Source organism: Lacerta agilis, chromosome 2 (assembly GCF_009819535.1).
Source record: "Lacerta agilis isolate rLacAgi1 chromosome 2, rLacAgi1.pri, whole genome shotgun sequence".
Taxonomy (NCBI): domain Eukaryota; kingdom Metazoa; phylum Chordata; class Lepidosauria; order Squamata; family Lacertidae; genus Lacerta; species Lacerta agilis.
The window spans coordinates 35574818-35602751 of NC_046313.1; the positions used below are offsets into that span (position 1 = coordinate 35574818).

General features: G+C 41.2%; 1 protein-coding gene across 5 annotated transcripts in view; it reads left to right on the forward strand.

Annotated features, from left to right (window-relative positions):
- Nucleotides 1-27934, forward strand: part of TBCD (tubulin folding cofactor D) — a 120975-nt gene that overhangs the window by 55767 nt on the left and 37274 nt on the right. For all 5 annotated transcript variants that reach the window (XM_033139510.1, XM_033139513.1, XM_033139511.1 and 2 more), the window contains exons 15-19: nt 674-830; nt 7572-7629; nt 14862-14891; nt 25557-25642; nt 27719-27799. In XM_033139510.1, coding sequence (XP_032995401.1) covers nt 674-830; nt 7572-7629; nt 14862-14891; nt 25557-25642; nt 27719-27799 — 412 coding nt within the window. The remainder of the gene's footprint in view (nt 1-673; nt 831-7571; nt 7630-14861; nt 14892-25556; nt 25643-27718; nt 27800-27934) is intronic.

The following is a 27934-nucleotide window of genomic DNA, read 5'->3' on the forward strand; positions in this document are numbered from 1 at the left end:
TGGATAGAATATATTGTGTGTCTATTCTGAAATGAGGTCCCATAAATGTAAACAAAACACAAGAAAAAGCATTCAGATATCAAAATAAACAATGGTTTATCGTGATGTCTGAATGTAGCCACTGAGTCAATTCTTGGGTAATCTTGACTTCTGAGATTAGGTCTGAGCTGCCTTGTAGAAAGCCCAGGTACTGCTAGCTGAGCTTCCCTGCTATTCTACATCAGTACTCATGCAGACCTTTTAAATATAGGAAAAATAGGCTCAGGAAAGCTCCCCTATCCCTTGCAGCAATGCTTGGCAGTTCTCAATTAGAAAACAAAAACAACACAATTTTATTTCAATGATTATGTGCACTTCATCCCTTCCAGCACCTGAATGAGCATTTCCCACTTGTTGAGGTGTTAGTTGCTGCAGTTTTTGTTTAAGTTTCTCTCTAATAGCAAGGCAGTTCTTCACACCTTCTTCCTCCATTTTGTTTGTACAGTACTGTCCCTCCCCACTGATGCAGGATGAGGCTGCAGGGGAAAAAAGCATCTCAGATGGAACCTGTCCCTTTGCTACAGAACTGTCACCACCTGCACAAATCATTCACCAACTGTCCTTATTCCTCTTCAAATCTCATTGAATGACTTCCATGCAGTTTATTTTTTCTTATTTCAAAAATTCTCCACAGTTGTTCCTGTGATTTTAAAAGGACTGAGCTACGATGAGAAGCGAGGAGCTTGCAGTGTTGGCTCTAACGTTCGGGATTCTGCTTGTTATGTATGTTGGGCTTTTGCTCGTGCCTATGACCCCTTAGAACTGAGACCATTTGTCAATCAGATTTCAAGGTAAGTTACTACAGTGAAATGCTTGGTTTATCTGTTTCATATAGATGGGGCAGATTTCAGAAAATGAACTATGGAAAAATTTTGCATTTCAGTAGTGCTTACAAGTCAATACAGTATAAACAAAAACAGTTCCCTAACACTTTCAAAATAATTTGGTAAAACTGTAACCTGTTATTGTTACATGTCTGTCTCAGAAATCATTTTATTCTGCCATTGAATGATTTTATCTAGTCTGCTCTGCTTGGTTTTTTTTTAATTGTCTTTTGGGTTTATGTTTATGATGTTTTATCTTCATATTGTATTATATTTGGGGGGTGGTTGTTTTATTTTTCCTTACCTTTGTATACTGCTCTGGTATCTTTGTAGATGAAAAGTTACCTAGGAAGCTTTTGTAATAAATAAATGTTATTCTTCTGTGGGCAATTTTTAAAAGTTTTTGATCATGCACGTCAACTCTGTGAGAAACATCATTTTTTGCTTCTTTCGAATACTTAAAGAAAAATTCACCCCAAGCAATCTTAGCTGAATAAATGTCACAAGATCTCCAATCAATGGAACGTGTGTTTACACAGTTGTTTTGTAATCAATTTTTTAACCCAAGTCTAAAGAAATTGGTGGCAACTTGGTGTTTAGCTACAAATCTTCCATCTTGGCAGTGCACTAGTTGAAAATACCAGTACTTCAACATCCTATTTCTGAGAAATACATTTCTTCTAATGAGGCCCTAAAGCTGTGTGTTTATCTGTCTTTTCCTCTTGGAATAATGTAGTGTGGGAGCAATGAAGCTCTATGCTGAGAATCAGGAACTTTCACAGGATGACACACAGTTTCACCTGTATTAGCACACCTTGGTTTACGGCCAGTAACAGTAATCATATGCCTTTGCTTTCTTGTCTTTTCAGTTCTAACTTTAGGTGTGTCACTCTTTCTGACTGAGAAGAGTCATATATTTAGCCAGAAACAAATTCTGCTACCTTTCAAAATTGAATAATTCGGTATCTTGAAATAGACTGATCTTCATTGTTGTATAGTTTGCACGTAACTCTCTCTAAAAGTAAACTTAAGGGATATAGGCATGGAGATGGGCTTAATTTGTGCAGTTATTGAGATATTTTGTGTCCCTTCGAGATTTTGCAACATATTAATCTTGCAAACGTCCTCATGCCGTCTTGCCTCAGCTATTAATTGGAAGAAGTATTGCAGTGCACATCAAGTCATAGAATAGCACACCTGCAATTTTTAATTTGCTGCTCGTGTACAGTATGCAACATTTGATGGAAATAATGTTTTCATGGTTACATGATGTGATCTTCTAGGACTTTGCATTCTGTGGCAGCAGTTCTATGTCATAGTAAGCTGCTGTTGCTTCATTTCTCCCCTAGGGTGAGCAGCAACAACAAATCACAATCCCTGGTTTAGCATACACTGGAACCAGGGATTTGAAGCCAAGGTTTTTTTGAGCAAAACAAATAATGAATTCTTAGTCTGGACATATCCCTAAGCCAGGATCATATACTGTTGCTCCTACTTGCACTCGGGCAAGAACAAAGTGTTACTGATCTCTGTACTTAAACCATATGGTTTACTATGGTTTACTGTGACATGTGAACTGGGCACATGTCTTGCGTTTCCTTGTCTGTTTGTTAATGTGTACACAGATGCAGGTAGGTTGTCTGTTAAATCCAGACTCATCATTCTGGTATAGTTTGAAAAAGAGAGGTCTATTTTCACAGCATCTCCTCTGACCTCTGGAGCCTAGGACTTAGATTTTCTAACCTGTGGGACTAGTAGGAAGTTCATCTAAACCTCTTTCTAGATTTTGTTTTGTATTTTTGCCATGTTAATTTTTTTTCCTGAGAGAGGAGTCCAAGTTGAGTGCATACAGTTAAAAGTGGTTCCTAATGAACCAGTCCTATTTCAGTATGGTAGCTTATATGTTAATCCACAGTGGAATGGTTAACAACCTTTTTAAAAATTTGAAGGGTTTCAGAAATTGTGCAAATAATCAGATAATTTCATTTACAGTATTAGCATAGAGAGACCATATTTCTTTTCTTTTCCCCCAGACCACATCCAGATTACAGTGCAATTAATACACTGTGCTTTACTGTGAATGATCAGTCTGCTGGTACAAGCTGCAGAATTGCTTCCCACTGTGTTCCTTCCCAGGTCCAAGCAGAAGCATCCAACCACAAGCCATGGCTTAAACTACCTGCAGTAGCAGTTTGCTTCTTTGTACACAAACCATGATTGGGAAGCCAGGTACAAACCTTGGCTTCCACTTGTGGCTTGTTTGCAGAAAAATAAATCTCAAGCATAAGGTTGGACAACACAGCAACGTAGTTTATGGCTTGTTTCCTGGCAGAGCAGGAGTGTGGGAGAAGTGAAGCAGCTGCGATTTCAGTAGTGTTCACCAGTTTGCTATTCGTTCTCATTCCACCACCACTTATTTTTATTGGTCTAATATGATGTGCAAACCAGGCCACTGTCTCTGATGCTGTGATTCCTGCTTTGCAGTGGGTTGGACTAAATGACCCTCAGGGTCCCTTCCAGCTCTACAGTTCTATTATTCTATGATCTCAGGTTATGCACCTGTGACAGCGTTGAGCCTCCCATTTAGAGGGCCTAGAGTGTTTTGTTTAGTCTGTTTCAGAAAAATAAAAACAAAGAAATCAAGGAAAATCTAAAAGTAAACTCCAGCCCTATTCTTTCTCAGGCTGGGTTATAGAACGCTTTGAAAGCAGCGATGAGGGGGATTTCCATTTGATTGGTAGTGTCTATAATAATAATTATTATCTCTTAAATGAGAAACTTAAAATCTACTCACTGAAGGTCAAGCAGTACTAGAACATACAGAATGTTTAAAAGGGAATTGTAGACAGGTGAAATTCAGAAATGCTACTTTCCCCAATCTGGTGCCCTCCAGTTGTTTTGGTTAATCAATTTAGGCTGTTCCTTATAATCATGCCCTAATTGAAAATCAGTATCTTTTCACTAAGCAGTTGTATACAAAATAGCATAATGTTTTTTGAAATGCTCCTGCGCAGGAAGCTAGGTTTGTTGTATGCTGGGTTTCTATAAATCTTAAAGATCCTTAAATATTATGTTTAGCTGAATCGCTAGATAATTGTACTGTTGTATTGCTGATGAAAATGAAAAGGAGGTCTACTGTTGTGAAGACATGTATGCTCTTCCTTTACTTACAGTTGAGAACAGTACTAACCCGCAGCTCAGAAGAAATTGATGACACTGTGGGAGTGCAGGCAGTTTAGTCTTCCCTGGAGTACTGCCTGGTGAGAAGAAAAGAAAGGTGTGGCTCTTAAGTAAATGGAGCCACTTGACTCTGGGGCAAGATTAGCCTGCAGAATCAGGAAATATGAATATTGCTCAGAGCTACATCTTGTGCTCTGATGAAATGTTGAGAATAACCTGTACATGAGGAATATGTTTTGTTGTCTGACTAGTTCATGCTAAAAGTAATATCTGTTACATATTGTGTAACATATTTGCACTTTCAGACTCCATTTTTCACAACTGTGTGTCTGGCTTTTGTTGCAGAAATAAGGATTTGTGTTCACTGAGGCCTTTGAACATTGCGTCTCTTCTTACCTATTCATAGTTCTGTCATAATGACTTTGACATTGCTTTTGACCTCAGTGGCTCCTTTGTACATCCAAATTAGCAAACCTGTAAAGATCATGACTGTTTCCAAGAGTAAATGAGGGCAAGTGTGCTTCCAATTGGCAAACTGTAATGTGAGTGGTTACCAACAGACAGAAACAGAATATTCTGTTCAAGGATTAATACCAGAAATGGTGTTAATACTCGCTGTAACTGATTATGAGTTTGGTGCCCAACAGGATTGCTCTTTTTCAGGGGCTTCTGCCAGCATGGAGCCTTGCATGATACCTTTTTTAAAAAAAATTCTCACCCTTCCAAAACCACTTCCATTATTACTATATACAGTGGTAAGGAGCTCAGAATTGAGACTCACTGGTTGCCAGCATTGAACCTGAGCGTTTTATTGCTGCATAGCCTGAGAAGCAGCATGTGCACCTCCCTGATGCTAATGTATACTTCCTGGATAATATGAATGGTGCTAAATGAATGGTCAGGGGATCAAGCAGGCCTGCTCCCTCTTTCTCCCTGACCCTCTTCATCTGTCATCTTTGGCATTCCAGGGCTCAGCTGCCCTTAACCATAAAACTAAACACAGAATAATCAAATATACTGGTATTCATTTCTGTAAATATATATCCTACTGTTCTTCTCAAACCAAGTCCATATACTAGAAACAGCAGTAATTCCTAAAAAGAGGAAATAACCTTCACTGAAACCACAGAAAAGCAGTAAATATAAAACCCAGCTATCCCAAATGTGTTTTGTTTTTGTTTGTTTTTTGAAAAGCCATGTGTTTGCCTAACACCTGTGTCAGAATCAGGTAAGTCTCCTTGGGCTGGGCATTTCTTAAGACTCACGCTACCACAGAGAAGGTTCTGCAACTTGTGGACACCCACACAGCACATAAGTTCTTCTCAGTAGGGAAGATAGTAATGTTTCTCACTTCCTTCTTTTTGTGTGGCAGGGCAGTGCCTGGCTTGGAAAACCACACCTAGTCCTGCCTCTTCTGTCAGAATAGTAGAGTGAAGGAAGTAGGGGGACAGGACCGAAACTTTCCATTGCTTGTCCTGCCCTGCCCTGCCCTGCCCTTTAAACTTGTTGGGGCTTAAATATACAAAATGGAAACAGTGACACCAACTTTTGTTTAGTGAAAGGGTGTGCAACTAAACAGATTGCAATGGAAAGTGGACAGATATTGAACGTTACTGTGTTCAGTAGCAGTGGCACCTAATTTACAAGCTAGAAGGCTATAGCTAACTTTCTTATCTAATTTTTTTGAAATAATCTGCATCATCATGTACAAGCTCCTTGCCAGCTGAACTTTTGAACTATATTAGATACCCAAGTATATAGCTTCACAGTATGAACCCAAATTTCCATGACTTTTTGTCCACTGTGTTCCATCCAAGAGTCATAGAACTATAAGCTCCGGGACCTTGATTTAGTGAAATTTAAGGTGGCTGCCTTAGATTTACTTCTGCATCCATGAAAATTAGATTTGTTGGGAAAACGTTTTTCAGTAATATGATATTTACACACAAACAGCATTCATTGTCAACCCTCATTGTGGAGGTTTCAGTATACCTTTTTTGTCTCCTGAGTTATGCAAAGCAAATATAATGTCATAACAAAAGTTGTAATATGCTTTAGGATACTACATAAGAAGTATCATTGACACTTGAAAGAGTGAGCCATTCTTTGCCATACCTGTTGGAAATCAGATGCAATTAACTCCTGATATGTCAAAACATGTTTTATTCCTTTCTTGTGAAAGAAATCCCACTCTGGCTGTTCCATTATGTTGGGAAATCCTGGTGGAGTCTCATGTAAACTCCCTTAATAGAAGGGAGGCGATAGCTTAATCAGATGCTGTAAGCACGGGTTCATTGTGTATTTGCTCATCAGTGCATCACAGTGCCTTCCCTGTGTGACTATGAGCCTTCTGCCTGGTGTTGTGGATTTTGTCGAGAGCCCACCTCCCCTTCTTGCCCCTAATTATAGTACCTGCTTAATGACCAAGTGCCAGTTTTGACTTAATTGACAATACAAAAGATAACATAGTACTTGGTAATGCCACAACAGGCAGAAACCTAGTCCTCTCCCTCAATATTTGAAGAACTGGTAAAAAAGATTTATTGGCTCTGTTAACCGGCATCTAAAATAGGACCTAATGGGTTGGTGGTGATGGCAAGCTACAAATTGTCACTTCTCTGCATCTGGGCCTCCTTTCATGATGCACCAAAGGCAGGCTAGAAACTATTTGCTCTGGTCTACCCAATGCAACACTTGCCTACCTTGCTATAAGCAGCATGTTGTGGGTCCACAGAGGGTTGGGATGTCCCAGCTGCCCTGGTGATGAGCCCTCAGATCAGGTTGCCTCTGGTCATGTCACTTGTGAACATCTCCCTGCCCCACACTGCAGGTACAAAGGGGAGTTTCCATCCAGCCAGAGGGAGATTAAGTATGCTTGCCAAGGGTTATTAATAAATGTTGTACAGCGTTGTAGACTAGACCCTGCTAATCACATTGTGGCCCATTTCTTCATTGTTGCTGTAGTGTGCCTTAAACTATGTGCTGAGATTCGTATATCCAGACAGATATCAGTCAAATAGTGGTGGTGCCCCCAGAATACAGAAAATACAGAATACAGAAAATATTCTTCCAAGGAACTTCAAGTACTCCTTTTCTGCATAAAACTGTAGCCTCTGGGTTGTATACAGCTAAGTAATACTCAAGAGTAGACCTATCAATATTAATGAACTTAACGTTAAGTTAGTCATGTCCATTAACTTCAATGTATCTACGCTGCATTGGAGTAGCATTAGATACAACCCTTAAGTGGTGTACAGTATGGCTACAAAGGATACAATAATGAAAAATGAACCAGAAGATTAAAAAAAAACTTGCTCAAAATGTCTGCTGAATGAAAAGTTTGTCACCAAGCACCAGAGGTTCAACAGGGAAGGGGGCCTGCCTGATCTCAGCTAGGAAGGAGTTCCACAGAACTCATGATACTCAATGCCTGACTTCGCAGTAGCCTGAGTGTTCAAAAAAAAAAAAATACATTGAAATTCTTATGATTGTCAACTATTCTTATATATTCCTTCTTTCTGTCTTCAGTGCCCTGGTTATAACTGCTATATTTGACCGTGATATTAATTGCAGAAGAGCTGCCTCGGTAAGTTGTGAGTTTTGCGATATAAATGTTTCTGATACTTTATGACACTACTGTGGCCTTTTTGAGCCATGCAGTCTACTGGTAGGAAGCTTTTCCTAACATGCAATGTCAGTTTGTTAAAGGTTTTATATAATTACTTTCCAATCGGAAAGAAATTACCCCCCCCCCTTTAATTTCTGTCTGTCAGGGTGTAGCTTAACTCAAGTTCTGAGTGTACAATCTTAAAGTGATTGCTAGTTTAAATATTTTAGTATATCTGGATTATATTGGCTTTTATGTTTCCAGTATTGAAATAAGCTGCCCACATTTGGCCTGTGTAGGCACCCACATTTTAAAGCTGTTTTTCTATCTTTCCTACATGGCAGCCATACATAACATAAATTTATTTGTATGCTGCCTTTCCACAGTTCAAACCATCCTCAAGGCAGATCACAACATGAGGGGAATACATAACTACAAAAAGTCGTCACAAACATTAAATACAACCTTCAAAAATACACAACCAAACTGAACAATTTCCACATAAATCTCAAATAAAGATGCAGAAAGCAAACAGCAGCAACACCACCACCACCACAAACACCCCAGCCCAGGACCCCAGACTTCCTCTTCTCCCCAACCTTGTTTCCACAAATGGAGAAGCCTGCGGCCATTTTCATGAGCTAATGTTTATTCCGTCTCAACTCATCTCTCCTCTTTTTTAATCTTCTGCACTCCCTTGTTTCCTGCTCCTCTCTCTCTCTCTCTCTCTCTCTCTCTCTCAGTTTACAGTGTGACAAGCGGTGACACTGGGGACAAGAGGTGCTCTGGAGGGGCGGGCGAGGTTACCACTGACCCTGGGGGGTGTCCCTTCCTACACAACAAAAGTGACCTTCTCACAGGGACAGCTCCTACAGATGCCTGGTTCAGTCCCTCTCCCTCTTTCTGTGTCACACACACACACACACACACACACACACACACACACACGTTCTTCTCATGATTCAGCTGCCCCTCGACAATCCCCTTCTTCCTCTATTCCTCCTGGGCTGTGGCCAGAGACCCTGCAGCTGCAGCCAGCCAGGGTTGGGAGGGGGCAGCAGCAGCAGGTGCAGACAGTGGCGAAGATGGCAGCAGGCAGCTTGAAATGGCCAAATGTCATATGCAGAAGTCCACAACCATTGTGGCCAAGTGCTTCTTCTCCAGGCTGTACTGTATCTCATAGCTTGAGGATCAGAAACCTTAATTGAAGAAATCTGACTTCAGCATTTTAATCACACTGATTCTTCCAAGATGGGTTATGCTGCAATCATGGCTGCAGGCTAACACTGCACACAGACTGCCTTTCATGTCCAACCCTACTGGCACTCCTTTTTGCAACAAAGAATAGTATGAGATTGAAAACTCCAACTGTATGTATGTGTATAAATTAATAAAATATGTCATAGTAGTTTTCACTTTCATACAATTTCTTGTTGCTAAAAGGATTGCCAGTAGTTCCTGCTTATAAAGGCTATGGATATAGCAGTCTCAGCTTTTCCTCTGCAAGATGGAAATAATGGTCTATTTCACCTGGTTGTTGCAAGACAAACAAAACAGACTGTACACTTTGCACATGTAAAAAGAAATGCTATATAAAGCATTAACATTTCAATTTTCCCCCTGTAAATCTCTAAAGCCAAGCACTTTAAGAGAAGACTTTGGCAGCCACTTTGTACCAATGAATTCCATAGACTTCCCTCTAAGAAGTTGGACCTTTCAATCTTATACAGTTCTTTAAAATACATAGGAGAGCTTCTTAGTTATTTTGAAAACCTCCCCTTCGTTATCAGACCATCATTGGGATCTTGCAAGACCATGCATGGACCAAGGACCACTTGCTTTTCCATAGTGCAAGCACCTATTCAGATATTGTTAAACAGCCACTCTACTCAAGGGGAGGAATTGAGTGCAGCACTAAGGAGTTTGTTCCATCACTGCAAGCATTTCAGCTTGTCAGGTAGAATGATTTCTCTGTACACTGTTCTGGGGGTCCCCCCCCCAAGCTAGTTGGGACAGGGGAATGAGAAGGGGGCAAAAAGTCCTATTATGCTAATGGAAGACCTTCTGCTAGCATTCACTAGCTGGACTCATTAGCTGAATCTGGCCTCTTATATTCTTGCTGCCACTCCAGCAACTAATATAGAATGGTAAATGGTGAGGAAGAGGGTAGCAGGGGTAGGGAGAGTCAGTAGTAGTTGAGGTAGGTAGATAGGTAGAGGGAATTATATTTTGTGTATATATGAGTGGAGACTGAATGAGGGCCATGAGGGTATCTCTCATCCTCACCAACAATAGGTGTAGCTGTACATATGTAATGCTTATGTGCATGCACACGTGAGTGAAAAGGAGAGAGGAAATAGAGGCTTTACCTCCTTGCACCAACTGTGTGCACATTCATTTGCATGTTTATGTATTTTTACTGCTTGTTTGTATGTATGTATGTCAAAGTGTGCATGAATCCTTGGAGTAGGTAGAGATCCATCCCTCTGGCTTCTTTCCTACCTTTGTGAATTTAACACAGATCCTCTTTTGTCGGTGGCACATCAAGTGCAGATTGTGGTGAGAGCCAGTGTGGTGTAGTGGTTAAGAGCGGTAGACTCGTAATCTGGGGAACCGGGTTCGCATCTCCGCTCCTCCACATGCAGCTGCTGGGTGACCTTGGGCTGGTCACACTTCTCTGAAGTCTCTCAGCCCCAGTCACCTCACAGAGTGTTTGTTGTGGGGGAGGAAGGGAAAGGAGAATGTTAGCCGCTTTGAGACTCCTTCGGGTAGTGATAAAGCGGGTTATCAAATCCAAACTTCTTCTTCTTCTTCTTCTTCTTCTTCTTCTTCTTCTTCTTCTTCTTCTTCTTCTTCTTCTTCTTCTTCTTCTTCGTGGCTGTGTGTTAAACATGCCACTCTGCACTTGTTGTGTCTTCTCTCTGATGATTTCCCCATTTCTATCTCTTTTCTACTTTGTCTGTGGCAGTTAAGAATGATGATAGCCATGCTATTTGACTGTAAGACATCCAGCCAAGGCCAACAGACAAATTAAAACACTGTGTGATTCTTTGTGATTACTGCTCGGATTCAAAGATCCTGTTTAGGTGGGCATATTCCCAGCAAGCTTTCAAATTTTTTTGCCTACCTCATGTTGCTCTTGTAGCACATTGTGCTGAAAGCTGCCCTTAGCAGCTTTGGAGGCAGCTTGTTGACAACCATAGGGAGGTTGCTATAAGAGAAAGGAACTCAAGTAGCATATGCTAAACTGGATATGGATTTCTGCACCTAGAAATTACATGCAAGCCGATATATTGCCACATGGGATCTGGTGCTTCTGGCTACAGTGGCTAGAGTTTTCTAAAGAACTTAAGTTTTCTGAATGTGTATAAAATAACATAGTGATTTCCGTATGCCTCAGGTGTGGGCATGTTGCAAATTAGATATAGCAAGTAGAATTACCCTTCATATTAACGATAGTGAAATCAGGAATCAGTAACTTAAAGGGCTGCTATTTATGTAGATTATTATTATTTAATTGAATGTAGCATTTTCCCATGACATAACAAAAGATTGTAAGCAGAAATAAGTAGCCACTAGCATTTTGGATATCTCCCAGCAATTCAAGCTAAGACAGATTTAAAATGACTCAACACCTAAAGGGGGTGGGGTGGGGAGGGAGATTAACCAATTCCTTCTCTTACCTTTCCAGCGAAGTCATAGTTTCATTCAAATTTTATCTACGTATTGCAGTGGTTTTATATGTCTTCTGAATTCGTTCCCCCAATTGTTGTTTTTAGAGTGTAGAACAAATTGATGAGTATAATTTATGTGATTTAAGGCTTCTTAATTTGAAATGATGGGCATGCTGGATTATGAAATTAAAAATAAACTTAACTGTCCCAAGATATGTGCTCAGTTTTCTTTTGAAGTCTGTGGGAATTGTATTCACCTCATGGATATTTAGAAATGAGCTGAGTTGCAATGTTTGCAATACTTTCCATGCTAGGGAGAGAGGTTTACCTGAAGCCAGTTTCTCCTGCTTAATGGAAGTTTTGTGAGCAGTTTGTCCTATTTTAAGTAAGGCAAACTTAAAAATAAACTTTCATGAAGCATAACTAAAAGCTTTGCAGGCCCTGTCAACACCCTCTGTTGAAATGAAAAAGAGAGTGTCTCAGTCCTCTGTATATATGCTGGCCTTGGCATTCTTGAAGGCTCAAAAGCCTGATCTCATCCACTTCCTAATTCATTCAAGAGAACAGTATACCACATCACTTTGCTATTGAGAGCCCTAGTTTTTGTGTGACCTTCTAAGTAGTACTGAAACAACACCCAGCTAGACCTTGGATTTTCAAGTATGTTGAATAAACACATATTTTCACCCCTAAAGGGTGTTAGATAATGGCCAATTAAACTGTCACTGAAGCACTGTGGATGGGTGGATTAGATGCATGAAATTGGTGTTCATCCTGTTCAGGTTAGGGTTGCAATTCCCCATGTAATAACAGGTATGCAGTTTGGAGGTACTCCTTGTTCCAGCAGTGATACTTGAGGCCTACATGGCCTCTATTACCCAAAGTGCTTTGGCTTTCTGCTAATTTTGACTGTTTCTGTAGAGGGATAGCCTTCCGTGGTGATCTAATATGTAGTACGGTAATCTACTGGCTTGATTACCATAATGGATAATACACAAGGCTGCCCTTAAAGATGCCTTGGAAGCTTTAGTTAGTGTAGAACTTGCCTGATTGAATTTTGGTAAGTATGGTCAGAGTTGTTCATATTGCACTTATTTTGAAAGAACTACATTGGCTGTCTGCTTGCTTCAGAGCCTAATTTAAGATGCTTTCACACCCTAAATGGCTTGGGACCCACATATCCCAAAGAACTTCTCTTCCCATAAGAGCCTGCTTTTTGTATCTGAAGTTCTTCTATGGAGGCCCTGCTCCAAGTACCCAGTTTAGTAGAGATTCACTATGCTTGTTCAAAGGAGAGTGCACACTGACTTTATAATGCTGTCATACTTGGGAGTAGGCCCATTGAAATTAATGGACATGACTAACTTGGTCAGTTAATATTTGAATAATATTTGTATACAACCCTTAAAATTATACAGTATTTGTGTTTTGTGAATTTTACTCACACCTCCCTGGAATGTTTTCATGTGGGGCAACTGAGAAATCTTAAACAAACAAACAAACAAACACTACACTACACTACACTACACTACACTACACTACACTACACTACACTACAGAGATGTTAGCTAACAGCCTAGTTACAAATCTTACTTTGTTGTTGTTGTTCAGTCGTTCAGTCGTGTCCGACTCTTCGTGACCCCATGGACCAAAGCACGCCAGGCACGCCTATCCTTCACTGCCTCCCGCAGTTTGGCCAAACTCATGTTAGTAGCTTCGAGAACACTGTCCAACCATCTCATCCTCTGTCGTCCCCTTCTCCTTGTGCCCTCCATCTTTCCCAACATCAGGGTCTTTTCTAGGGAGTCTTCTCTTCTCATGAGGTGGCCAAAGTACTGGAGCCTCAACTTCAGGATCTGTCCTTCTAGTGAGCACTCAGGGCTGATTTCATTGAGAATGGATAGGTTTGATCTTCTTGCAGTCCATGGGACTCTCAAGAGTCTCCTCCAGCACCATAATTCAAAAGCATCAATTCTTCGGCGATCAGCCTTCTTTATGGTCCAGCTCTCACTTCCGTACATTACTACTGGGAAAACCATAGCTTTAACTATAAAGCTACAAATCTTACTAATCCAGTAAAAAAAAAAGGTGAAGACAAAGTACCGGTATGTTAATTTCAGAGCCAGTGTAGCCTTGGAAGCTAAAGAGCTGCACTGCCATTTCAGGACTGCTGCTTTGTTATTTTGTGCAGTTGTTCCCGTTTAAATTTATACCAGTGAGTACTTTAGCTATCCATTGTGGTGTGTTTGAGCTTGAATCCACCTGGACAACTAGCCTCTCCTGAATAAACTCTTCTCACTCCAGGATAGCAGTGTCACCTGTATCACCATATAGGGTAGTAAGGAGAATTTAACCAAAGGTCATCTGTCAGTGCGTGGTGAAGTTCTAGTAGGATGTGAAGAAAACTTAGCGTCTGTAGTTACTCATGCCTGGAAACTGCCCTGACAAAGGCTACTCTCAATGTCTTATAATTTTGCAAAGGTAGGGCGAGTTCTAAGGTTTAGTAAACAAAAACGTGTAGCAGCTTTGAGTTTGTTCTGAGAGGACACAGGTTTTTCTTTAAAGGTAAAAGGACCCCTGACCATTAGGTCCCGTCGTGGACGACTCTGGGGTTGCGGCACTCATCTTGCTTTATTGGCCGAGGGAGCCGGCGTACGGCTTCCGGGTCATGTGGCCAGCATGACTAAGCCGCTTCTGGTGAACCAGAGCAGCGCACAGAAACGCCATTTGCCTTCCCGCCGGAGCGGTACCTATTTAACTACTTGCACTTTGACGTTCTTTCGAACTGCTAAGTTGGCAGGAGCAGGGACCGAGCAACGGGAGCTCACCCCATCACAGGGATTTGAAGGCAAGCCCTAAGCTCTGTGGTTTAACCGACAGCGCCACCCGCGTCCCTAGGTTTTTCTTTACTACCAGGTAGAGTACTGAAATCTCAACTTCACTGCGTAATTTAGTCAGGCTGCCTTAATGTAAAAATGTTCCACTACCTATGGTCTAAACTGCATTGCTATATGAATAACAAATGCTGGTAGTTTAGCATATGAAAGGGAAGTCCATAAAGGAAGAACATTCCAACTAAGCTGCTGACAACAGTCTCCTCATGTAGCTTCTGAGAGGAGGAGGCACAGTAGCTTTGAAATCTGAAAATGCACATTAACCACACACAGACCTTCCGGAAGCATGTTGGAAAACCACCCTCTCTTGGTACTTAAGTTCTTAGGGCATTGCCTTTTCATTTTTGTTGGGAAGCCCTGTGTCAGCAATAAAGGCCACTGTTGTGGGTGCGCCTATTTTTAATAAATGCATATTCTTAAACAGTTGGCAGACAACCTGCGGATTTAAAAGAGCATTAGCACATAAAGTAGCAGTGACAACAACTCCTTGCGGGCATATTCATCCAGCAAAGCTGACTTTACTTTTTTAAATAAAGCCCATGGGTCGTTTATACTGCTGCATGTTTATTTTGAATTCATGAACTAGTATTTATATGCAAGCAAACCTGACTCATTTTTGTATGTTTGTTCTTTCTGTTCATAGGCTGCCTTCCAGGAGAATGTTGGTAGACAGGTATGGTAACTTCTTCTCTCTTTTTTTAACCCTCTTCATTTAATTTCTTGTAAATCTACTGTAGCGTAAAATTAAGTGTAGACATTTTGTCACTTGTGGAAATGAAGGGAGAGTTTGGTGAATTTGGACAAATGACTTCAAAATGATCTTGGTAATGCTTCATGTGTACCTATTAAAAACCTAATTACGACATTTGAGTGTGTTCTGAGGGAGAGCCTCTAGCTTTTAAAAAGGCGGCATACCAAAAACCACCGTTCTGAAAATCAAATACAATGCAAAAGCTGTTAGGAAGTATTTCTGTTGAGCAATAGGAACAGCTTCTGCCCCTGTTTCCCTACTTAATTTAACCTGATGCAGCAGTGGTAGTTGGCTAGCTGTATAAATGCAATGGAGAATGAGGGTGGAGCACAACTTTGTTGGAAAGGAAAAGTACTTCTAATTCCCAACGGTGCCCACTTCCCGGATTTTTATACAGTTTTGCACATTTCTAGACCAGAATGTAAATACCGTAATTTATACTCAGATTCTTCCTGATGTTTAGCTGGAATGTCCTTTCTTGTAACTTGAAGCCATTGGTTCAAGTCCTACCCTCCAGAACAGGAAGAAAACAAACTTGCTCCATCCTCCATGTGGCACTGTGGCAGCCTTTTAAAGATTTGAAGATGGTTTGTTCATCATATCTAGTACTGCTGGTTATGTGTTCTAGCATTTGTGAATTTAGTGGCTAGTTAATCATAAAGTTTTAAGAGGAAACATTGATCATTATCCTATTCTACATGGTCTGTGAGATGCCCTTATTCTTAGCCCGAAAACTCTATGCTGCAATACTTTTGGATTTTTAAAAATAGCTCTATACTATTCTTTTCGGGGTTTGGTTGTCAGCACTCTGCACAGTATTCCCTTTATCTTTGCACCATATATATTTATACGGGCATTATAATGTTGACAGTTTGATTTTCTGTTCCTTTCTGAATGGAATTCATCTTTTTCACAGCTGTCACACCCTGGGGCAGTGTTCTTGTTGAGTTATCTACCATAATCCCAATATGCTTTTATTGGTCAGTTATCCATAGTTCAGACTCCATAAGGCATGTGTGATTTTCTTTTCGGTCATAATGTGATTTAGTATTTCTTCATGCTTGGAGTGGCCAATCTTTGCTGCCTTAAGAGTTTTGCCAGCTTTTTCATTTACGGTAATATCAACTCTTGACTCCCACTGCATCTGAAACTTAAAACACTCCCTTGAATGTGTCTGCACCCTGGGGTGGCTTTTGCCACACCCTTCATTGACTGCTTCTTACTGAGGTGGCAAAACAGCCTGGTGAACGTGCCAGTGCTGGTTATGGTGCTGCATTGTGAGAAAGGGTGCAGTTTGGCTAAGTTCTTCATTTTTACCAATATAGCCTTTTGATGATTTTTCTTTTCCATCAGAGTGACATTCATAGATTCCTTTTTGTTTGGTTACACTTGAATGTGTGCAGTCCGCTCCAAATAGCCTTTGGCAAATACAGTGGTACTTTGGGTTACAAACGCTTCCGGTTACAAACTCCGCTAACCCGGAAGTAGTACCTCGGGTTGAGAACTTTGCACCAGGATGAGAACGGAAATTGCGTGCCGACGGCGCTGCATCAGCGGAAGGCCCCATTAGTGAAAGCGCGCCTCAGGTTAAGAACGGTTTCAGGTTAAGGATGGACCTCCAGAACAATTTAAGTCCGTAACCCAAGGTACCACTGTATATGCAGCAGTTTACGCTGATAGCACTGCTGGTAGAATCTTGTACCTTCTCATTTTACTCAAATGCTGATAACTTAGCATTTATATAGGAGTTTACATTTTCCTGGAATCTCTAATTATAAATTATTACTAACGAATAATACCTCATCTCTACAAAACATAGCTAATAACTGGAAGGAGAATGCAGCTTTTCAAACAGAGGAGTTTTGATATAGACCAGGCCGGTGAAATTAGGCCCATCCGTTTGGCTAATGTGGTAGTTTGTGGGAGGTCATGCCCACCTGACATCATTTGATGTCAGGTGGGCATGACCTACCAGAAACTACCTGACATCATTTGATGTCAGGTGCAGGACAGGTAAAGCCATGGCTCCTTAGTGCTTTCTTTTGCAGCAGGGTTTATATTTAGCACTAAATGCAAATCCCTCTGTTTTCTGATGGTCTTGGATCTTATCTGTCAAACATGACTTGCAGAGGAATGACTACCGTATTTTTTGGTCCATAAGACACTCCGGACCATAAGACGCACCTATTTTTAAAGGGGGAAAACCAGGGGAAAAATATTTTTTCTGGTTTTCCTCCTCTAAAATGCTGGGAGGGGGAGTGAAGGAGGCAGCAGTGGTGGAGGGACTGGGAGAGGAACATGCTACAGGTCTCCCCTGTCTCCCCCACCCTGCTGACACTGGCGAAAGTGGGGCAGAGAAAGGGGAAGCCCAGTAGCAATGCTGTAGGGCTTCCTGTCCCCCCCCCCACTTTCGCTGGTGTCGAGGGAAGTTTAAAGATTTAAAGACAGCTGGGGACGCGGGGTGAACGCTCACCCCTTCTCTCTGGCTCCCTTTAAAAAAAGCGGGGATGAGCTGCTCCGAAGGGGTGCTCATCGCCGCTTGCTTTGAAGGGAGCTGGGGACAAGGGGTGAACGCATACCCCTTCTCTCTGGCTCCCTTTAAAAAAAGCGGGATGAGCACAGGGCATGGGGTGGTGGAGAAAGCAGCAGCATCCCCACTGCTTTCTCCACCAACCTACGCCCCGCGGTCGATCCCAAAAGCCTGCTTTTGGGATTGGCGGCAGGGCGCAGGATGGAGAAAGCACTAGGGGTGCTGCTTTCTCCACCCTGTGCGCTACCGCCAATCCAAAAAGCCTGCTTTTGGGATTGGCATGGGGGGGCGTGGGGTGGTGGAGAAAGCAGCAGCATCCCCGCTGCTTTCTCCACCACCCTGCGCCCTGCCGCCGATCCCAAAAGCCTGCTTTTGGGATTGGCGGGCAGCGCGGAGGATCCAGCAACATCTCCGCTGCCGCCCCCCACCTCCTGCCGAACTCGGCGGGGGGTGGGGGGAGGCAGCGGGGAACGAAGTGGATGTTGCTAGATCCTCCCGGAGCCTCCGTTTGCAGAAACAAGCATGTTTCTGTGAACAGAGGTGTGGGGAGGATCCAGCAACACCTCTGCTGCCGCCTCCCGCCAAACGTGGCTGGGGTGGGGGAGGCAGTGGGAGTGAAGTCTTCGCTCCATAAGACGCACCAACATTTTAGGAAGGAAAAGGTGCATCTTATGGAGTGAAAAATACGGTACTTTTTTATCTGACCTGCTGGCTCTCACTTCTGATATCAACTTCGGTGTGTTACAAAAAGAACTGTGACAAAGGTGTAGAATGTTCAAATTGCTCTATGTGTTGTCACTCCAGAGATTATAGTAATGACAAAAGTACTCACCATTTAGAACTGGATAGAGTAAACACCCTGCTCTGACTTCATCCTGTTTCAAGTTGCCAGTTTTCTTGGGTCTCAAACTTGCAGCTTTACCTTAGCTGGTCTTACTGAAATTTATTGGTGGCACATGTCCCATGTCCCAATGCAAATACTGTAATTTAACTATGGAAATGGTGATTACTAATTAACAAAGTGATGCTGCCTCAAAACAAAACACTTGATTATCCATTGTTCCTTTTGTTCCTTTTTCAGAATGTGCTTTACATCCATTGAGAAAAGCTTCCCTCTCTCTCTTTTGAGATGCTTCTCTTTTGTGGACATGTTACAGAGTAACTATTGCATACCTGACTGTGTGGATGCCATGTATTGTATTGTAGCTATGATAGTGAAGCCTGGAAGTAAAGGAATGAGAGGGATGTCTTGCCAAATTAGCTGACCTTCCTTTACTACTACTTTTTGCAGAAGCCATTAAGCCTCTGTCCTTTGTTTGATAAGGGGAGGCATTCTGTACACAGTGTTTGTATTGCAGTTCAAAATCAGAGGTACTATCTCCAGTGATTCAGAAGAGCAGCATGCAGGCAGTTGTCAGTGTTGCTAGGACACGGAAGTGAGCATTGATTTATTGTTGGTAGAACTAGGATTAAAAACTAGTGGAAGAGGATTTGAGACAAGCAGCAATTCCAGTTACAATACAGGAATCATTGGGGAGCAAAGATGAAGAGACAGAAAGAGACGGAGTAATAAAATTGCGGCAAGTGGGGTGAGAGAGGCGGGAGAAGATAAATGAGAGAGAAAGAGAGAGGGGTAGCACACCAAAAGAGAGTTGCGCTTACATGGAGAGGGAGAGCAGAACATGGCAAGAGAGAGAGATGGTTTTACTACTTACTGCTAAGGAATAATCTGCTGGATGAATAAAAATTTAATCCAGATAAGATGGAGATGCTTTGTGTATGTCAGTGTGCAGTTTCTCCTGATGTTGAGATTTTGCTTGTTCTTGATGGATATCTCTTTCCTTTTTGGGGTTTCTTTGGGTTTTTTTCTGGGTCTGGTTTTTCTGTTGGATTCTCAAGAACAGTGGTTGCAGTCAAGGAGGGAACTTTGCTCAGTTTAGGCAGATATACCAACTGCTCCCATTTCTGAAGAAGAGTCATGCCTAGTCACAATGCCTTAGTTATTACTTTAATGTGCTTTTTGTGGGGTTGCCTTTGAAAGTGTAAGTTGGTCCAGAATTCAAGCCTGGATGCTTGTGGGAATGTGGCTTTCTGATGGCGAGGCCCTTTGCTGCATTCCAATATGAGTGTGTGTTAGATTAATCAGCATGTGTAAAAGGTCATTTCTATAGCCACATCCCAGTGTTGGAACACTCTCCTACAGATAATTTTTGTGCAGGTGGGCTTTTTATAATTTTGGGTATTTTAAACTGATCCTGTTTCTGGGCTTGGGTTTTTATTTGATTACTTAATTGTTAGTTATTTATTTGTTCTTTCACTGTTGTTAGTTGCCTTGAGAAAGTGGGGAGATAAATTATTCTAAATCAAAAGGAAGGAAACTTGGGAACTGGTTGGGAGTGGTGAAAGGTTTGCCTCAAGCCTTGAGTTTATAAGGAGCAGCTCATTTCACATGCCATAAAATCAGTCCAGAGGACCTGTGTGTTGGGTTGCTTTTCTTGCTGTAAGAGAAGATTTGCTACTGTGTCACAAAAATTGACAGCAAGAAGGAAGTCTATACTAGTGAACCACCTTTCCCCCCAGGGTGGAGTACCAAATTACTCCTTGCAGCCTAAGAAAATGGCTGCTAATTATGATAGGTATGTCTGATCCATTTTTTCCTAATCAGTTTTGTAATGTGAATCAGCCAGACAACTTTCCCCGTGACTACAAGGGAGATTTAAGACTTATTTTCCATTGGAAAACATAATGTTGTTGCTGAGTTTTGCAAGTGTTAGATTTGTGTGTAGCAGTGTTAGATTTGTGTGTAGTCCTTCTGTTTTCTTGATTACAGTTGCTTGCAAGGCTGAGATAATTTTTTCTGGGTAGGGCGTTCCACAATGAAAGATGACATTTCAGGTAGCATGACATTTTCTCCAAAAGGACAGCTCATCAATCAATCAATCAATCAATCAATCAACTATACTTTTTGCTGTGAAATTGCAGTCTCTTCCTGGCTCTTAGCGAGGAACTTGCCAAGCAATCAGGGAATTTTGCCTTGCTCATACTGTTGTGAGTTACCTATTTAAAGTGACTGCAACAGCTACTTAAATGGGGCAATCAGCAGTGCTATGCTGAACACCTCCTCCTCTTCCTTGACAAGGAGGGAGTGGATCATGTTGCACGTAGTGTTGTGAATGACCTCATTTTTGAGTATGTTTGCTGCCCCTTTAAAGATGACATTTTTGTCCCATTCTCTATTCTCCTGACAGATTGCAGAAGTTGGAAACCCTTTTTTCATGAGATAGTTTCATATGTCTCCTTTTTTATGCCTCAACTCTACTTTATTGTGCTTTCCTTTAGAGAAGTTATTTTTAAAAGCCGGTCTTTCTACCACATTTCTAACAAATTGAATAGTTTGTTTTAGATTGTAAGCTCTCTCTAAATTCTAAACCTGGTGGCAAGTAGAACCTATGCTTTCTTTTAGCAAACCACGACAGAGTGTTGGGAAAGCAATAAAACCTATATTATGCAAATTTTCTGTATTCACATTTCTTTTTTTATGAGCAAGACTTACTATGGACATATTTTTGTCTTTCTGGCATCTCAGCATGGGAAGTCTCTAGTGCATGCACTTCAATTATATGGTTGAAACAGTTACATTTTAGACCATTTTACACTTTTATAGCTTTCTGGTGAAAGCATGTAAGCAAAGTTATTTACAAAAATAATTATGAAAAGGTCTAAAATTGATCCATCCTTAGCAACTATGGTTTCACTTTTGTTGCATTTTGGTGATTAGTTTCTAGTTCTAGTTTACTTTGTCTTGAGTTAATGTGTTGTCTCCTCTTGTAGGGAAATTTTCATTCTGTAATATGATACTGAAGCAAAACAAGGTCAACTAATAATTACTAGGAATTAATAATAATTAGGAATGACTCAAGTGAATTTTCAAGCAGCAAAAGGTGTGCTGGAGACTTGGGCTGTGGTTCTATACCCATGTGACATTAAGTCCCATTCCCAGTTCATTGGACCTTCTCAGTAGACATGAGTTTTTCTGGGCAGATTGAATACTGAACTATTAATCCTGAGAACCTACTTTTCTGTACTCTGGATATAAGCCCTCATAGAAAATGAATGACTGGAAGGAATTAAAGTCTAGTGCTAGGACATTCTTTCCCCTCTGTGGCTCTAGCTGTATTTTGCTGGAGGACGAGCTGCTGTTGGTCTGATAGATTTGTCCCAAATACTGACACTTTTACTGAAAGACATGAGCGTGTGATGTATGTAACTTAAAAAATGTTGATCTGGGTTAGCCCTTGGACTTGGGAAGGACTTGGGAAGGAGCAATAGAAACAAGAGTAAAATAAAGGTGATAGGTCCCAGGAAGCTATATAATGATGTTACAGTGTTCAAGGATGTGGGGGAAATTGCAGCAGTAAAGGTTGGAAAGCTGATGAGTGAGGGAGTGAGAAAGTTAAACCTTTGTTTAAGTAAGCCCTGTGGTCACCATGGTAGAGGCATAGGAAGCAATAAATTGACATGAGCACCTTTTGTGATTGAAATGGCCACATCCGAATGGATTACAAGTGTAAGAAGAGTTTTGCTTGAGCATTGGAAATGTATCCTGAATCTGCTAACCCTATTGCTGGCTGATAACTACTTCAGGATCAATCCTGGGTTAAGCATCCCCAGTTGACACACACCAAATAGGAGTGACCCCTCCAGAATGCCAGTTGGGGTGTTCTGTGGCCTGTTAGCTCCCATATGGGCAGAATCCTTCCCCTTAGGAACAGTTTACCAGGGTACCCTGATACTTTCATTCAGAGGAGGGGATAAGGCTCTTTTCCACACCCCAATTAGACTAAGAATCCAACCCAGTGCTTTTTTTGCCAACAAGTTGTGACAATTGGTCTACAGGAAAATTCCTCCCTGGCCCTGACTACAACAACCAATTCAGTCCACTGCAAAGGCATAAGTGTATACACCATGCTTACCTTCAGGCGGGACCAAATATATACAGGTTGGGAGGGTGAATGGAAGGCATGACAGCTGTCTTTTAAGTTTTGGAGGCAGACCTGAGTGAAGACAGGCTTACTCAGGTCTGTCTCCAAATTGCCGCCCCACACAGTCTGGCCTCTAATTGGCCATTTAAAATTCTGAAGATCTCATCACTCCCCATGGCTAACTGATAACGCCTCCCAGCCAACCACGTGGAAGGTTTTGCCTCTCCCCATGGAAGTTTTAAAGGTTTTATCAATGAAGGTCGGTACAGGGTGCCAACATGGGTCTCTACATATTACCAGTGGATGAGGCTTGGCAGAGATCTACAGTGCATGGCTAAGCTGAAGTTAAGACATTGATCCAACACATGACACACTCCTTGTGCTCACCTCAAGAGCGAAGTAGGCACAGCTATTTGCCATCCTGAGCTTGGGCAAGCAATTTTGTTCTGCTACATAGCGTTTGAGGCTATAGTGTTTGTTTGAGCAGGTGCTGTTGCCTCTGCATCTTTGGAGATGGCGGCTAAGTCAATGGAGATGGCTCACTCCAGCTGCCTCACCAGAAGGAGAGGCTTTTTTCATAACAGCAGAAGGCACCAGAGTCACATGAACAGACAGTGACATTATGGTTGGGATAGTTGGTATCACAGGGGTGGGCCACTCTCCTAACACTAAGGGTGCTGATGGGGGGCTGTAATGGGAAGGGGGTTGAGAAAATTCCTAGTGAAGGCAGCCCTGTATCGGGAGATTTTTAATGTCTGATGTGTTGCAATTTTTAATATATGCTGTAAGCCGCCCAGAGTGGGGAAACCCGGTTACCACCTTGCTCCGTAACCGCTGGACCAAACAGCATCAAATTAGGACACAGCGTTCCATGACCATCATAGAAGAATCTGGCAAAATTAAATTTCAAAAAAAACCACACCTGTCTTACCTAAAATACAGAATAAACGCAAAAAATGGGTGCCCCTATTACACGTCACCAGCGAAAGCACTGAAGACTCCAACAGCATCCAATAGAAAGGCAGATCGCCCGCCAGCGTCACTGAACCTGTGTGGACCAACAATGCTCCGTCTGCCTTGCCGCCTCAAACACCTCCCCCCGCGCCTCCATTTTGCCGCTTTACCGTTTGCCGCTTGCTGCTTCAAACAACGGCAAGAGAAGCAAAAACAAAGAATCGGCAGTTTAGGACCCAGCAAAAGTCGTCCCCGAACGCAGAAGAAGGAAAAGAAAAGAAAACAGCAGTTAGAAGGAAAAATAACAAAACAAAACGGCAGTTTAAGAGCAGGCAGAAGTTGCTCCTGCCTCTGTCCCTGGCTCCACCCACGGCTGCAGAAGCACAGAAAGAGAAACCTAGATGCAGGGAAGGGGGAGAAAATGGGGGGGGGGGAAATGAGGGAAGGGGGGGAATTTGGGGCAGAGCGGAGAGAATGACAAGAGAAATGGGGAAAAATACGGGAAATATACTGGTGAAATGGTGAGAGATTGACGGGAAATGGGGGCAATTGGAGGGGACATTGACAGGAAATTGGGGGGAAGTGGACTGGGGAAATGAGGAAAAACAGGTGGGATTCACAGGAGAAATGAGGGTAAATTGAGGTGAAATTGGAGAAAGATTTATGGAAAATGCAGGAAATGATGGGGAAAGAAGAAAGAAACAAGGCAACTGCAAGGGAAGGGAGAGACAATAAAGTGAGTGGGGGTAGAAGGAGAAAAGGAGGGAGAACTAAACTAAATGGACAGGCCCCCAAAGTCCATCCAATCCAACCCCCTTCCAAGACAGAAATCTGCACGGTCAGCTGCACATTCCCTGCATCTAAGTGGGTCAGACTAGATGCACACTGATGTCCCTTTCCAAATCAACGTACAACTACTGCGTTTCTACAGCTACATATGGCCATCAACAGCCAACAACCGATCACAAAACAACCCCAACGCAAGTGCCTACGCTTCTGCTGCCTACGTCGGCGCCTCCATTTTGCTCCACTTCAAAAAATCATCCACAGCAACGCGTGGCAGGGTCCGCTAGTAGTAGTAGTAGTAGTAGTAATAATAATAATAATAATAATAATTAATAATAATTAATGTGTTTGGCCTTTTGGATCCCAGCCTTTGTTCTAGATCTCAGTGGGAGGTACTGAAAGCTCAACCAAATCCTGTCTGTGCAGTCACACCATTTTATCTGTGTATTTCCTGGTTTGGATTCCATTGTTTTTTGTGATGCTAATATGGGACAAATCCTTTGGGAATTATTCTTGTGTCTAAGTGAAATGTTCCCCACTATTACTACTGTGCTTAAGCTGTGCTTGACAATGCCTATCACGACCTGTGAAGCAGAAAGGAATCTTTCAAAGCTATCCTTTATAAAGAACAAATTTTGGTCTATCATGACTGAAGAGTGCTTCCATTCTTTATGTGTATTGTCTCTAGAAAATGACATTGCATGGAAGCTCTCATATGACAAAACTGTAAGTGAATATATTGCTAGAAAAAAATATTTTGTAAAATGTGCTTCATGTATTATGTATTCTCATAGGTGTCTAAAATAAAATATATTGACACAGTTCTATTCTATTTCATCATTCTATGTATATAACATTTCCTTAATTTTAACTCGCCCCCATAACTCAAAAACTGAAAGGCGTAGAAAATTCTTATTCACACTAGTGGCACTGACATGTGAGATAATCCAGTACAGCAATTTTAATCAAAATCTGAAATGTTGTAGCAGCAGCAGCAGCAGCAGCAGCAGCAGCAGCAGCAGCAGCAGTAGTAGTAGTTATTATTATTATTTTAATGTGGTGATCTGTTGTGGAACAATCCCATTGAAGAAGATAACAGTTGTTACTCAGACTTTGTTGCTGGTTGCAAAGGGAGTCCCGTAACAGTTCAAGCTTCAGGGCCCCAAAAATGTAAGGGTGTGTGTGTGTAATTATGTGTTGTGTTTAAAATTTTGAAAAACAAACAATTGTAAAAAGGAATAAATAAAATGATACTGTAATAGTGGCAACAACCTTTCAACTCATTTATATGATTTTTTATGATTTATATGTGATCTTCTCTCCTAACTTTGATAGGGTACTTTCCCACATGGGATTGACATTTTGACTGCAGCTGATTATTTTGCGGTTGGAAGCAGAGCGAATTGTTTCCTCAATATAAGGTAAGAGTCTGTAAATGTAAGCACCTCCTCTGCCTTAGATTTATGGATTATTTTGTGGGTGACACAAGGATAATTTTGGATTTAAAAAAAGTCTTGTTCTACTTATGGTTGCATGGGAAATTGGAGAACAATGTGAACAATATGTTTCTGCAATGTTCTATGTGAGAAGACTGAGTGAAATTGGAAGTGCTTATGTTCTTCGCTATTTGTAAAATAATTTTAAGTAGAAGTCCATATATATCCCTCTGATTTTTATGTTTAACCCACTGTGTTTAGTATGCGTATCTGTTCTAAACCAAATGTTTCCTGTGCATCAGCTTTAAAGAATATTCTTAAGGCCAGCAGAACCATATTAATCAATGTACTTACTGAATACAAGTCAAGTAATGGTGAACTGAAGGGAGGCTGGCAATTTGAAGAAAGTAGCTTGTTTAGGTATCTGCAGTGTGAGCATACTTTGTTTTTGTTACTCAGTTTCTAAATTACCTTTTTTATTGTCCCTTTCATCCTTAAGCTGTTCAGCCCACAGTCTTCCATGGCACTCCACCCTCCCTTTAGTCTTTGCTTTTTTTGTTACACACCTTCCTCCTACACACAGCCAATTTCCCAACTCTTTTCTATAGCAAAACAAAAACAAGGAAATGTGATGGGTCCGGAAGGCAGTTCTTTCCCGTTTTTCTTATATACTTTCGAGTTACCGGATGAACAGGTCATAATTGGAGTATTGACTAGGTTTGAACTAAAGTACAAATGTCCCATTCCATGGAGAAAACTGATCAGGGCCTTGATTGTGAATTATTTTTTCCATGACTCATAAACAATCAGTAATTTTAGAGGGTTTGGCCTACTGTAAGGTATGCTATCCCATCTCTTGCATCTGTGAACTGTGTATGTTTAAACTACACAGATTCTTGTTGCACAAGCATGGGCTTGCTATACGTCAGGAAAATTCCTGACATGTCCTGGTTTTCAGGTGTAAAAATGGCGTCGGGGGGAATTTTGCCTAATCAGCAAAATGTCAGAGAAACCCTGGGTGTCTGGCAATGTAATGGAAAAAGCAGCAGAAACAGCTCCAAAAGCTTAAAATCACTTTTGTGTGTGTGTGTGTGTGTGTGTGTGTGTGTGTTCACAATTTGTTCCCCAAGAAAGCTCAACAACCTTGTGGGTGTCAGGAATTTTACTTTTTGAAAATGGCAACCCTACACAAGTAGCCCTGCCATGATAAGTTGGTTGATACAGGCTTATTTACAGTATGTTTCAGGGATACTAGGATAGATTGTTCTGCTTTAGCACAAAACGTTAGACTGGGAATCCTTCAGACCTTAAAATATCCACGATTTTTCGTTTACTCTTTCCATATACAGGTAGTGCTGTTTAATTAATGGAATGATTCAGTTCTGTCCATAGAGATTTATCTTGCTAATTTAAACTTTTCAAAAATCTAAGTTGGTTAGCATTTTTACATACATTCTTGGAGGAGAGTAGAAGGTTCTATTTTCTTTCACTTTCTTTTTTTGATGGTTAGTTCTTAATAATGTACACTGTGACAAATGAAATAGCCTTATTTTACTAAGCAGTAGAAATAAAATAGCAAAAAATACCAGGTTCTCTGTTATGTGCCCCAGATAAGCCAGAGAAATGACTAATTCCCCCCCCCCATTAAACATCTCCCCCCACACACAATGGCCATGCTGCTAATACTTTCTGTACAAAAATGTATTCACACTTCATTTTAGCCAGCCCCTTTGCTTATATGCCTTTTTAATATAAAGTTTACATGACTTAAATAAGGTCTCATTTAATTTCATCATTGGCTTTCATAATGCTGTGTTGGTTAAAAGCAGAATATTAGTATATGTTTGGAATGAGATGGCAAACATAAATGAAAAGCTTATATGTGTCAAGCTTGACTTCACATATACCGGTATGTCTTATTAAATTCCTTCCTTAACTTGTGCCACAACAGGTAAGCCTTGGACAGCTTGGGGTTATTGGGTTCTTTTTGAAATTGACTTTGAAATAACTTTTGGAGCAAATTTCTGTTTGTAATTTTTGTGTTTTCCTCCGTCCTTTCAGTGTATATATTGCTGGGTTTCCTGAGTATACACAGTCAATGATTGATCACCTAGTTAACATGAAGATCAACCACTGGGATCCGTAAGTTTAATTATGTTATTATGAGGGTATTTGGTATATTGATCAGAAAGGTATAGCTGATTTCTAAATTAGATTCATAGTGAGACTGCTTTTATTGTTTTAATTTGTTGTTATAATTTGCTGACATTTGTTGAC